The sequence below is a fragment of the Diadema setosum genome, chromosome 20, assembly GCF_964275005.1.
Source record: "Diadema setosum chromosome 20, eeDiaSeto1, whole genome shotgun sequence".
Taxonomy (NCBI): Eukaryota; Metazoa; Echinodermata; class Echinoidea; order Diadematoida; family Diadematidae; genus Diadema; species Diadema setosum.
Genome location: NC_092704.1, coordinates 33994826 through 34009032, shown reverse-complemented (window position 1 = coordinate 34009032; position 14207 = coordinate 33994826). Strand labels below are relative to the sequence as shown.

The 14207-nt window shown below is 38.3% G+C and overlaps 1 protein-coding gene across 1 annotated transcript; it reads right to left on the bottom strand.

Moving 5' to 3' along the window:
* Positions 1-11581: 11581 nt before the first annotated feature.
* Positions 11582-14001, bottom strand: LOC140243628 (uncharacterized). Its single transcript, XM_072323293.1, has 3 exons — positions 13981-14001; positions 12046-13652; positions 11582-11987 (listed from the first exon to the last, which is right to left on the bottom strand). Exons 1-3 carry the CDS (start codon positions 13999-14001, stop codon positions 11582-11584), a joined length of 2034 nt encoding a protein of 677 aa, XP_072179394.1.
* Positions 14002-14207: the final 206 nt, after the last annotated feature.

The window sequence follows — 14207 nt, the reverse complement described above, 5'->3', positions numbered from 1 at the left end:
GCTGTATTCGAATCGAAAACCGAAAATTCCACCTCACCAAAATATGTTTGTACTTCAAAGAAACTGTCATCAGATAGAGAAGGAAAAGCTTGTAATGAATATAATGGCACTAACGATAAAAGTCTGTCTTTAGCCTTTCTTCGCGAATCGGGATTATGGCGAAAGCAATGCTGAGAGTGTGTCGTATAGTCTTATCGGATTGAAGAAAGATAAACAATTGAACTCGAATTACGTTTTGAAGTGACATATAATATTAGGAATCAATATTCTCATTATGAACATTGCAAGGAAATTCAGTGAAAGTGATGACAAAATTATCTGTTCTATTCGGTAAAATTCATAATTCTTGAAATCTGTGGAACTCATATTAACTATCTCTTATTTTGCCGTTTGCAAAAACGTTTTACCAAGCATTCAGAAAGTCCATTCTGATAGTGCAAAACTGATATAGTTTCAGTGGCGAACACTTTCATTTTAATATCGTTCAGGTGAAAAGTCAATGGCATGAATCACGTAAATGAACAAAAAAAAAAGTCCTTAATAGTATTTAATATCGAAAAGAAAACCTACATTCATGAGTCAGAATAATCATAAGCCATAACTGGAACATCATGTAGCAAAGTGCACTTTGGAATTGGATGTTGTGAACTTACATGCTTTGCTCGGTGATAAAAACGAGGACAAAATACGAAGAAGAAGAAAAAGAAGACTGGTTCGAGTAAAGCGTGCTGTATTCGAAGACCGAAAATTTCACCTCATCAAAAATATGTTTGTACTTCAAAGAAACTGCCATCAGATAGAGAAGGAAAAGCTTGTAATGAATATAATGGTACTTACGACAAAAGTCTGACTTTAAGCTCGCTTCACGAGTTGGGATGATGGCGAGAACGATGCTGATACTGTGTCGTAGTCTCATTGGATTGGACTTCTCCGAAAATGTCTATTTGTACCCCATCTGGGACAGATAACAATGTCGAACCTGTCACTCCCTTAGGATTCGAAGCAAAAACCGAACACATCATCGTTGCAGTTGGGGCTCGACCAATAGAAAAACACCTGCAATACGCAGGCGCATGGAGCGAGTTATTCCCCGCCCCCATACACTTTTGATTCTTTAAAAGAAGAAAAAAAAATCGAAAAAGAATCAACCCCCCATGAATGTCAATTTCCGACTATTCCGCCCTTAGATTCTTCCCATCTATTAACAAAGTGGGGGATAACATTGACCTTTACCCCTTCCCCTGTCCCATAGCCTACCCCTCCAAACACACACACACACACACACACTCACACACACACTCACACACAAACTGAAAAACGGTCCGCGGCCCCTTGCACGAGAACTGTCCTTGTTGCTTCCCCTGACGCACTCCCACCCCTTCCCATGGCGCAACACGAGAACCCCCTCCGCGACACACACATTGACATTGACATTGTTGTCACAGGAACAGAAGGTGGTTGGGTAGTCCCTTGCAAAATAAGCAACTCGACGCAAGAACAGTATCTTAACAATTCCTTTCTATGCAGCATTTCTTTTCAAAATGCGTTAGATGTCATTTATAATTGCTCCTGTGACGTATCCAAATAAAATGTTTCTTAGTGTGTTTATAAAGCCATGTTCTACATCATCGTTCCAGAAAGTTAAGTAAAAGCAAATGAGTAAGTATAGGTATATGGGTGGGGGATTTACGGGTATCATACAATCATTTACTTGAGTTCTTTTTTATCCCCCCTCAAAAAGTAGAAAAACAACAGCCAACAATCCTAACTATACGGTGAACCCAAGAAAATGCACTACGAATGAAAAGTACCAGTATTCAATTACTGCATTTCGATTGAACAGTTTTTACTTCATTTCCTTCGAATAGTTCTATCGATCAGTCCATACTGACTACACTGAAAAGAGTTCACTGCACGGTTAATCAATTTTTCTCTCATGTGCATGGAATGAAAATTCAAAAGACAGCGTATCATCAAGAAATCAATCTGGCATTTTCAGTATCTTATAGGTCTTTTCCTTCGGAAATGTCGCTAATGGATTTCCTGTTCAGTTCATTACCCTGCACTATCCATTTGAAGGATGTTGAAAAGTAGGGAGTTAGGAGTTACGTTTAGACAATTTTCCTTAAGTTCAAGGGTAGCTAACTTCCAGGATAAGCTCTTGGCCCTTAAAGGCATAGTATAGTTTGATTTTAATATTGATTCAGATTTGAAATTTTTTTTCTTTAGATAATTGGGAACCGTTAAATTTAAATTTAGATTGTTAGAGAGAACTCAATTCTAAGAGGAATTAAACGTTAATTTGATAAAGATCGGTTTTGAAATGACAGAGATGTAAAAAGTCATCATAATAAGACATGGGACCCACCCTTTCTTATGGCCTCTTTGGCTTTGAATGTGTCAGCTATTTCAAAGCAGATCTTCATAAAATAAACGTTTAATTCTTTTTTTATTTGTATACCTTCAATTTATTAATTTCAATATACAATTTCTATCAAATAGTTTCTAAATTATCTAGCAGAGTGTGTAAACCTGAATGCCATCATGACGAAAACTGTACTATCACCGTCTCAACGTAACTAATGTCAACATTAAATGCCGAAGATAAACCAAACCATTCCAGAAATATTCCACTAATCTTCTGACCAACAATTTTCAGCTCAGCTGTTACAATAACATGCACAAACGCTGGCCTGAAATTGACGGGAGTAAAAATTTTCTCGTTGAATAAAGGATGCTCATGAGTTTGATACTTTAAACGACTTCCCATTAAATATTAGCGTTTTTAGAACGTTTCCTAAACTTTTTTTTTTAAGGTTCTGTACGTCTTCGTATTAAATGGACGTTTTTAAAACGTACTTACAACGCCAAAGTTGGGACTAAGTATTTACCGCAAAGCACGGGTCTTCGTTCTTTATAAACGTCCATAAAACGTTTTTATTAGGTCTGCTACGTCGACTTCGTCGTTAATGGAAGTTAAAAAAAAAAAAAAAAAACGTTTTTATTTGGTTCGCTACGTGTTTGTCATTGGTTACTTTATATTCATGCTTATTCATGAATATTTCAATAAGAAAATATAAGATTTGAAAAGTAGTGGAAATAGATAAAAAGACATTGAAATTTTAATATTTATACTGGCTTCAAACTTCCTATGTTAAAAATAAACTTACTTACGGTATTGTTCAGTTATTCACAATTTCGAAATTGTGTTAAGAAGAGGTGTTTTCAATATGTTAATAGGCCTAATTAAGGTGTGTGTGATCTAATTTTAGTAACCATATCTTCATGCACTATGATGATGATGAAGCAGCATTTATATAGCGTCATTTATCTGTAGAAGCATTCAAAGGCGCCCAGCTCCCACAAAGTGTCACACATCATTCACAAAGTTGCTGGAAAAGATACGTCTTAACAGTTCAGACTTAAAGGTATTGAGACTGTTGCAATTCCGAAGCTAGACTGGTAGAGAGTTCAACAGACGTGGCGCAACAAAAGAGAAGGCTCCATCCCCATACATTTTTAGGCGGGTATTGGGACCCAACCAGATTTTGCTGGTATATAAAGAATGTGATACAGATTCATCAATTGGGAATAGGATGTACGTATCGTTGGTATAGGACCGACAGGTTAGGACAGGATTATATAGGATTAGGGTACTTTAATCCCAGATTGTGCATGTATAATCTCATAACTACAATTTGTTAAATAACCAATAAAAATAAACATAAGACGTTCTAAAAAAGGTTTTCTGGATGTTATAGACGGATATGAAAGGTTTTCTAAACGTTTTGGATTACATGTAGGTCACAAGACATTTTGGACGTTCTTAAAGCATTTTTTAAACGTTCTAGACGGTTTTTCAAAGGTTTTCTGGACGTCCGTACAACGTCCACAAACGTTTTGGATATTCTTAAAAGGCTTTATTGACTTATGTAACGTCCAAAAGGTTTTCTGCAGGTATTTAGATAATCCGAAACGTTTTTATAACGTCCATTTGAAACGTTTTGAATACGTCGAAAACCTTCCACAAAAAGACGTTCTGAAAACGTTTTGACAAAACGTCCAAATAACGAACTTGGAATTTTTCAACAATGAAAAGAAAACGTCCAAATGTTAGCTGGGTTATAAAATATATGATTATTAATGCTTCATAATCATGTTCATATCATTTTGAGTTAAAGTAAAATCATTTCATGCCCACTGGTGCTAATGGTCGCAGTGACAAGACTGACAACAGTAGGCAAAATAAGTCTTTCAGGTACTAGTAGATAAAACGTAGGGTGCGGAAACTAATGTTAAAGCAGTTCTTTATGGAAATAGAACATTACATAATATGCAGCCCCCACTATGATAGTGAGACGTATATTGTCATCAAAAGTTGTTGATATTTTGACGTACATGTTCCTCACTCGCACAGATAAATTGTCATACGATGCACACATTTTCTTTGCATTTTCAGCAAGATTTAAACTCTGTATACGAGGTTAAGATTATGTAGGGTGCTTATTTCAATAAATGGAATGACTAACGAAAAATCACTCAAAATCGATGTATCTGTACCTGCATTAGTATATTATATTAATAATACGAGAGTGTTGTTTCTCGATATTTTCGTATTCACGAAAGAACATTTAAATTTTTTCTTCAAAATTTCCCTCGCTTTATTCTCGCGTAATGTGCATTTATAGACTTCACTACTTTGAATACTGTCAAATGATCACAATTTCTTGATAAGTTCATTAGTGCTGTAACTGTTCTCTCTCTCTTTTTTTAATATTCGTATACAGCTATTTTTTTAACGAAAATTCAACAAGTTTTGAAGATTGATTTAGTCTGATACGCAGCCATTTATTTACAAAAGGAGCCTACTTCCATATTGGACTACTCTTTAAATTGACTATGCTAATACTTCCTGCAGGTATCCTACACCGTACTCTATAATGCTATATATATGTGACCATGCATCACAAAACGAACAAAAAGTCGCACACACTGAATTTGTATGAGGACTGAAAATAATTCATGTGGGTCAACCTAGCCGATCTGAACTTTTTCATATTTTCTGAAAAAGCAAGTCTTCTTTTACATTATGCTAAAGTTTGGGATCGTAAAATGGGCAGGAAAGTGTGTTTTTTTTACAGCAGTTTATCTCAAACATTTTTGATAGACTGGTGTGATTAGGTGTGCCTTTAGAATACCCTTTTCATTTCTGAAAAACCTTGTACACACTCTTCACTTTTAACTCTGATAACTTTTGAAAGAATGATACTTCTGCTTTGAAAGTTGACATTGATAATGGACAGAATGTGTTAATGAGGCATGCTCAATTTCAGTTTAATCTGATAGTCCTTTCATTGTTGTTAACCCGGTGGTTTACTTCTTGTTTCTTGTCCCATTCATCGCTCAGCCAGCATGGCTTGGTAAAGATTACGCGCTTGAATAGACACTGTACTTCAGAGCCTCTTTTCTCAGTTCACACTTTTCCTGAGTTTGTGCTTTCTATGCAATATTTACATAGGTTAGGAGAGTCCATTCGATTTGAGTTATACATCATTTTAAATCGTAAAGTCTGTTCTTTCAGAATATGGCCTTAATTTAAAATTCATACCTGGCGACTTTTTGTTTGCTTTGTGGTGCAGGGTCACATGTATAAAGTCAGATCAATAACAGGGAGAAGTAAGCTGATTTCATTTTTGCTTAGATATATACTAGTAGGCCATACTCTGTCGCTGCTTTATGGCTAAGCCAAAGTCAATACTGTACTGCAAAAAACATATACATCTAGTCATAGTTATCTGTCTTACCTGACTTCAACAAACTTTTTGTTTTATCAAGAAGTTCATTGTAGCGCGCGCGCATGTGTATGTGTCCGTTTTATATCCAAGTTTTATGCTTTTTCAACCCGATGTAAAAGTTTTGACGACAAAGTCTTTAAAAAAAGCTAATCGATCGGGCCTTTAGAAACATGTGGTACAGGAGATGACAATGAAGCAATCTTGCGTGGTATAATTGAGTCTTCGATACGGAGTCGAAATTGTGGAGCCAACGACAGTCTTTCTGGACGGCTAATTTGTGAATAAATAGCATGTTTGTCACTTTTTTGTTGTTGCTTGCTTTTCAACAAAAAGAAAAACCACCTCCCCCCCCTCAAATAAAAAACAACATTTTATTTTGTGCGCGTAAGTGTTTTTAATTCAATTCCGAAACACCTTTACGTTATAATCAAATCTTTTGTAAATCGAAAGTGGGGCGACTTTCATTTCCCGCGTTACAGCTAGTTCACCGTTATTGTTCGTTGCTCCAAAGATTGTTCCGAAAACGAAATATTAAGGTTCCTTATTCCAATGATTTAAAACAAAAGGAAGAAAAAAAAATAAGGTTGGTTATTCGGAATGTTGGTTATACTTTATAGTCTGGGTGACAAAGCCAGGATTTTGGGCCTGACCTCGCTTTACCGTCCGCCCGAAGTTTTTTGATGGTTTTATCCTATTTTGAGGGTGCTTGAATATCTTGAAAATGAAATCCTCATCAATCCCAAAGTTGCCTAATTCACATTCGGATTCAGTACCCTCGAATTAAGGCAAAATGTCATCTTTTTTTGGTGTGTGTGTGTGTGTGTCAAATTTTCACCATTAGTAACGAAATATATATAAATGTTGCTTTAAAAGAAGACTGTACCGGTATTCTATTTTTTGATATGCTGTTTATCTAATTCCAAAAGACCAAAGCTGTGCAAATAAAAGCGGCTAACTTCATGTGCGTGCGCAGGCATGTACGCCGCGATCACTCATGTTTTAAAAAGCAATTAGGTGAATATGACATGGATAAAAGAAATGTTCCTCTTTATCTTACTCTTTAATTTAGGTATGAAATAATGCCATGGATATTCACCAATCATTAAAGTCTTTCAAATTCAGTAGATTTTATTTATCGTATTTATTGGTTTTGCGAGATCTAAAACCATCATTTAAAATGTACATGTGGGACTGGGAATGCTGAAATTCACTAAAATGCAATTACAGGGGTTCCTTTGATAATTTCACCCCAAAGTTTTGCTAAAGTGTAAAAGATAAAAACATTTTAATACTCCAGAAGTCATGTGACATTTTGTCATATACAAAAGGGTTAAATAAACTGCGGAATTAATCCGGACAAATGTAACGTTAGTCTATTCAACCGTAACGTTACTAACCATGCTTTTGGGGGTCTAGCTTATAAAGTATTGGTCGAACTGTTAAAATTATTTGTATGAACATTTGTCATGATGCCATAATTGAAATTAATGCAACACTTTGTTTGCAGTAACTTGAATTTCAGCACACTTTTTGTTACAAGACATTGATTTTTTTTTGTCATGTCCTTTTTTCGTAACGTTACTAACCAGTCCTTTTACGTGTCATAGCAATTCTAATATTTATTGGATTGTACTCATTCTTTTCTATATCAAACACCTGGGAAGGATGAACATGTTTTTAACATAATTTTGACTTGAAATAAACAAAGTGATTTAGTAGTAAAGATAAACATTTGAATTTGTTTAAATGTAAATTTTCTAACCGCGGAATTGCCCTTAACGTTAGACTGTGTGGAGCAATTTTAAGCGACGACATTCAATTCAATTCAATTTATTGAAAACAAAACCAAACATAGTCCCCAAGAAGTGCAGTTTGTGAGTTGGGCATTCTGTGACATATAACATATAAACAGTTATAACATATTTAAAAAAAAACATTCATGACATTCATAACATTCACAACATTTATAACAGTTTTAACACTTTAATACAGTTATAACATTATAACATATATACATTTATATAAAATTTACAAGAAAAGGAAAAAACCTGAAATATTGAAGATAACAACGTAAATTACCCCCCCCCCGCTGATAATGATACAGTGAAATGTGCTAGAGCGTCAATTGGTCACACACACACACGCACACACACACACACAGTGACTCGTCGACACTCTACAGAGGAAAATCGATATACTGTAAATAGATCCAATATACACTTGTAACAGAGCCTGGTATAGTAAAGACAAACTGATTTTATCAGTCCCAATGAAATACTGTAGGCCTACACCGCCAAGGGCGCTTTTTACGTTTGTTTGTTTTTTTTTTTTTTTATAAAGAAAATAACAAGTGATGACAAGATATCTGGCACAATAAGCATACCGAGCCTCCTCTGTATAGCAGTAGTACATCTTCATGAATTATAATGATAACTGTATAGCTAATCTAAACACTAAACAAAAAGTAAGTTCCCCCTAAAACAAACATCTATGTTTTATGACTCAGGAACCTTTGAGGAAATCTGAATACAGGATCATGTAGCTGTATTTCTCGGCTACCTTTCATGTGAAATTCAGTGGATATCACTCGGTCACGCTTTATGTGCCACGTTCGCACGTCCGGCTCAGTCGACGGCGTGCCAACTTCGCATATTCTGCTCAACAAACAAAGCCGCCAAAACCGATCGATAAAACGCTAATCCCGCAGTACAATCAAAGCGTTTCTCGCGCTTTTGTTCCTCTCACATACGGCTTGCATTCTATGTGGTGATTGACTATCAAGCGGTGTTCCCGACTAGATTTGCGTGTACATTCTAAGTTTCTGTCACTATTTTATGTACAAATGTCATGCCTAGCAACTGGTAAATCAAAAGGAAAAATTGGAAATAGAATTGTTATACATTGTGTATGGAAGCAAAGTTTGGCATTCCTCTAACTTTGCTCACTATTATGTCCAGCTTAACAGAAATTTGTAGAAGTTATACAAATTGGAAAAACAAAGCATGACTACCTCCGTGTCTCAGAATAACGTGGCACACAGGGGGTTTCCACCATGGCACATAAAGAGTTAAAGTCAAAATGGTCCCTTTTTGAAGTTTACAAGGCCAATTTGTAACTTTGATTTGGTGATATCGGAACAAATTTCAATTTTCCAGGATAAAAAGGCATGCAACGTATAATTTATGTGCTTCTTATCGTACCATGTGACTTGTACACAAAATTTCACGGTTGAGTGAACACGGGGTGAAAATTACCGAAATGGCCGATTTGACATGTTTCTTGTGGTAATTTCTATCAATTGAGATTGAATTCGTGTGTTGACCAGTTTTTTACACACAATTCACGTTATTTCACGGTTAAATGAGCACATTAAAAACAAAGAAAAATATCAATTTAGATTGTGCAGTCAGAATTGCGATAATTTTGCGCACTGAAATCAACTGTATGATTTTTTTTTTTATATTTTGCTAATACCCAAATGCATATCAGTGACCACCTGACATTTCAGTCACGCTTCAATAATGACGTGAGGCTGGAAACCCCTTTTTTTTTTTAAACCTACGTAATGAAAAATTAGCAGTTTGGCCATAATCCCCATGGTAAGTTAATGTGAAGAGGAGGAATTTATGCTTTTGAAAGCTAACAATGGCTTTTGCATGCAATGTGGTTTATTTTACGGTTGAATGACCACATTATGAAACAATGATTTATCTTATTAAAATCATCCAGCAGGTGTTGCATTGATCTTCTGCATTTAAAATCAACTGAAAAAACGTTTCATTATTGCGTTTAGGACCGATATAAATGTCTCAGTGATCCTTGGCATTCCTTTAAAATTTTACACGTCAAAGGGTAAATGGTGCCGGAAACTCTCCTTATAATCCATGGCTACCTTTGATGAAATATTGAAGTATTCGTGGGGAAATTGGTCTGCCTTTAGTTTGATGAAATCCCCTTGTTGGAGCAGAGATGAGAAATTATGCAAATTTAATCTTCGAGCCTTTGTTCTCGCTAATGAATACTAATTTTGGCATTAAGTTCTTGATCTTTGTAACGTCATGAAGTCATGCATTAACTCAAAGGGAAAATAAATGCAATTAATCATTGACATGGTACCAAATTTCACATTTGTTCAACATCACTATCCTCCCGTGCTGCACATATGCATGGAGAGTCTGGAGACAGATATTGATTGTGGTGAGATACATGTAGTGGCCTTTCTTGTTCATGTGGTGCTGATGATTGTGATGGTGATGATAGTTGCTTAAAATGTTGATTGACTGTTATGCGATCGTTATGGCAATATAACACAGATTGGGAAGCATCTGCACTCACTTTTTAGGCTCTATCCACTAACGCCGCTGAACACGTCTTCAAAACCAACCAAATGTAAATCTTATGGGAATTTCAGCCACGAAAATGGTTTTGACCTGCACACTTTGCTCATCTTATGTGCTCAATGAAGCATGTCACAATGTCATTTTTTTATCGAAATGTCATTTTTTAAATTGAAATCAGAGTAATTTCCCAACATTTCAACTAAAACATAAAAACCAATGAATATTTTTTTTTATTATATAGGGTAAAAAAGGGTTTTTCCAGCCCCACATGCTCATTGAAGCGTGACTAAAATGTCAGGTGATCACTGTATGCACAGTGGTATTAAATACAATAGAAAAAGCATTAAAACAATTGATTTCAGTGCGCAAAATTATCGCAATTCTTACTGCACAATTTAAATTATTTTTCTTTGTTTTAATGTGCTCATTCAAACATGAAATTACGTGAATTGTGTGTAAAAACTATTCAACACCCGAATTCAATATCAATTGATTGAAATTACCACGAAAAACATGTCAAATCAGCCATTTTGGTAATTTTCACCCCGTGTTCATTCAACAGTAAAATTTTGTGCACAAGTCACATGGTACGATAAGAAGCAAATAAATTATACGTTGCATGCCTTTTTATCCTGGAAAATTGAAATTTGTGTTGTTTGAAGGTTTGCATGGTGAAGTTAATTAGGAAGAAAGATTTGCGGTGACACCATGTGTATGTAGTCCTTAACCGGATCGTTGTTTGGCAGAAGAGCCTAGAAAGAGGAGAAACGAAGAGGGAAGCGACATATGGGGGTTGTGAGGAGGGCAAAAAGTGAAGAGTGGGAGACAGTAATGGGCTAGAAGTTGAAGTTGCACTAGTGGAGACAGTAGAGAAAGGAACACAGAGAGTGGTAAGGAAGAATAGTGTGAGAATCAAGTAAGATGTTCGGACATCGTTAGAAGAGGAAAGATGAAATAGAGGGGAAGAGGAAGAGGAAGGAGTTGAATGCTGGAGAATCATGGAGATAGGGGAGAGCAGTGAAGATTCATGAAACCAAGAGGAGAACGAAGTCGGCGAACAGCTAGTGTGGATCCTAGAATTAAATGCTGCGGAGGAGAAGAAGAAAAAAAAAATTGGAGACGAAATCGATGACAGTTAAATCCTGAAAAGGTTCCTGTGGGAGAAATGCAAAAATAAGAAATTAAAATAAAGTTAAAGTGTAGACCTGAGGAGAGAAGGCAAGAGAAATAACCTGTAAAGAAATGTGTAAATTAAAACTAGTGGTCCTGAAAAGGACCGTTGGGTTGTATGGAAGGAAGAAATAAAAAGAAAAAGAAGAAAAAAGAAGAGAACAGAAAAGAAAAGATAAGTAGTGTAGAAACAGACAAAAGTGTAAGAGAGAGAGAGAGAGAGGAAAGAGAAATGAAACAATGAGTAAAGGCGCTGGTAAAAGTAGAGCAAGAAGTCTAGTTATAAGAATAACTAGGAGAACCGAGGAACTTGACGTTTCGGGCAGGTTGACTGTCCTTCGTCAGAAGTGAGGCGTGATCGGAGAAGAGGCGGGCTATGTATGGAGAATGCGGACCTAGATGGAAGAGGTCGGTCGAGGCGGGCTCGCAGGCGGGCTGAGCGTCGGCTGTTGGTGGAGTGTTGCGGTCGTTGATGCGTTCTATTGTTCTTGGAGTGTGTTGATGGCGGAGTACATCTGTGAGGGCGAACTTGGCTGTTGGTAGGTCGTGGCTGGAGATTGGAGTCCGGGTTAGTAGATGGGGTGGGAGCCGGTGGTGTGGATGAATTGTGTCGGTGAGGGCGTCTTCTGGAACCAGCGATGGGTGTGGTCGTGAGTGGAAGGCGCGGTTGACGTCGTGGGCGCTGTTGTGAAAAGGTGGGGGAAGAGATATGAGAGGAAGAAGTAGAAGGGGGAATGTGCTGTGGAGAGAGTGTGTTGTTGTTGTCATTGTTGCTGTTTGATTGTTTGTTGATGAGAGGAAGCCAGATGTTGTTGATTTGGAGTCCAGTATCCTGTGTAACAGTGTCGTGTGTGTGAATTTCTATGGCTTCTCTGATGCGTCGTGTGTTCCAGTTTTTGATGGATGTGATGAGTTTGCTGTCTTCCCAGTTGATGCGATGTTCCGACTGTTGAGCGTGTTTCACGATGGCTGACTTTTCCCATTCCGAACGTCTGTAGCATGTTTTGTGTTCTTTCAGTCTGGTCTCTAGCGATCTCCCTGTTTCACCTATGTAGACTTTGCCGCATTCGCATGGGATACGGTAGACACCTGGTTGTTTGTGTTTGGGGTGCTTGTCTTTGTGTGAGTGCAATGAATTGTGAAGTTTGTTGGAAGATGTATGACGGACCTGGATGTTGGCGGACTTGAAGATGCGTTGTAGTTTGTGCGAGGTGGCGCCGAGGTAGGGAAGATTTACAGTTGTGATGGGCTGTTCCTTGCCTGCTTGGTTGGGATGAGAAGGTGCTTGAGTGTTGATTTTGTGCTTGGGGTATTGGTTGATAGTGGTGAGTGTGTCTGTGATATGTTCGAGTTCTTGTCGAAGATGTTCTTTGTCGCTGATTTGATGAGCACGTCGGACGAGAGCGTTCGGTACTGACTGGCGGACTGCTGGATGATGGAAGGAGCGGTAGTGAAGATATCTGTCAGTGTGAGTGGGTTTGCGGTAGACCTGGTGAGAGAAAGTGCCAGAGTTGGTTTTTGTGACGAGAACATCGAGGAAGGGGAGAGAATGATTGTGTTCCGTTTCCACTGTGAATGAGATGTTGGAATGTTGTTCGTTGAGGTGTGTGAGGAAGTCGTCCAGTTGATCTGCTTGGTGTGGCCAGATGGTGAAGATGTCGTCGACATACCGGAGCCAGAGTGAAGGTTTGTGCTGTGCCGTGGCGAGTGCGTGACTTTCGAAATGTTCCATGTAAATGTTGGCAATGATCGGTGAGAGGGGGGAGCCCATGGCTGCGCCTTGTTGCTGTTTGTAGTGTGTGTCTCTCCATCGGAAGGAGGTAGAATTGATACATGTGAGGAGGAGGTCGTGTATCTGTTGTGGTGTGAGTTGTGTTCTGGAAGAAAGAGAAGGGTCATCGGTGAGACGTTGTTTGATGATGTCACAGGCTTCGTTGACAGGAACGCTGGTGAAGAGTGATTCTACATCAAAGCTGACGAGGGTGTCTGTAGGCTTGATAGTAGTTTGAGAGAGAATGTCAATGAAGTGTTTGGAATTGTTAATGTGGTGTTCTGTGTTGCCAACGAGTGGCTGTAGAATGTCTGACAGGTGTTTGGCTGTTTCGTAGCAAGGGGAACCTCGTGTAGAAATGATGGGGCGGAGAGGGACTGATGGCTTGTGAATTTTGGGTTGCCCGAAGAGGATGGGACATCTGCTGGAGGAGGCACGGAGTCTGAAATAAAGCTGTTGAGGAAGGGCATTAGATCGATGAAGTTCGAGGAGCTTGGCGTTGAGTTTCCTCTCGGTGGCAGGAGTCGGGTCACGTTTCAGTTCGGTGTATGTTGGGGTGTGAAGGATGTCTTGTATCTTTTAACAAACTTCACAATTCATTGCACTCACACAAAGACAAGCACCCCAAACACAAACAACCAGGTGTCTACCGTATCCCATGCGAATGCGGCAAAGTCTACATAGGTGAAACAGGGAGATCGCTAGAGACCAGACTGAAAGAACACAAAACATGCTACAGACGTTCGGAATGGGAAAAGTCAGCCATCGTGAAACACGCTCAACAGTCGGAACATCGCATCAACTGGGAAGACAGCAAACTCATCACATCCATCAAAAACTGGAACACACGACGCATCAGAGAAGCCATAGAAATTCACACACACGACACTGTTACACAGGATACTGGACTCCAAATCAACAACATCTGGCTTCCTCTCATCAACAAACAATCAAACAGCAACAATGACAACAACAACACACTCTCTCCACAGCACATTCCCCCTTCTACTTCTTCCTCTCATATCTCTTCCCCCACCTTTTCACAACAGCGCCCACGACGTCAACCGCGCCTTCCACTCACGACCACACCCATCGCTGGTTCCAGAAGACGCCCTCACCGACACAATTCAT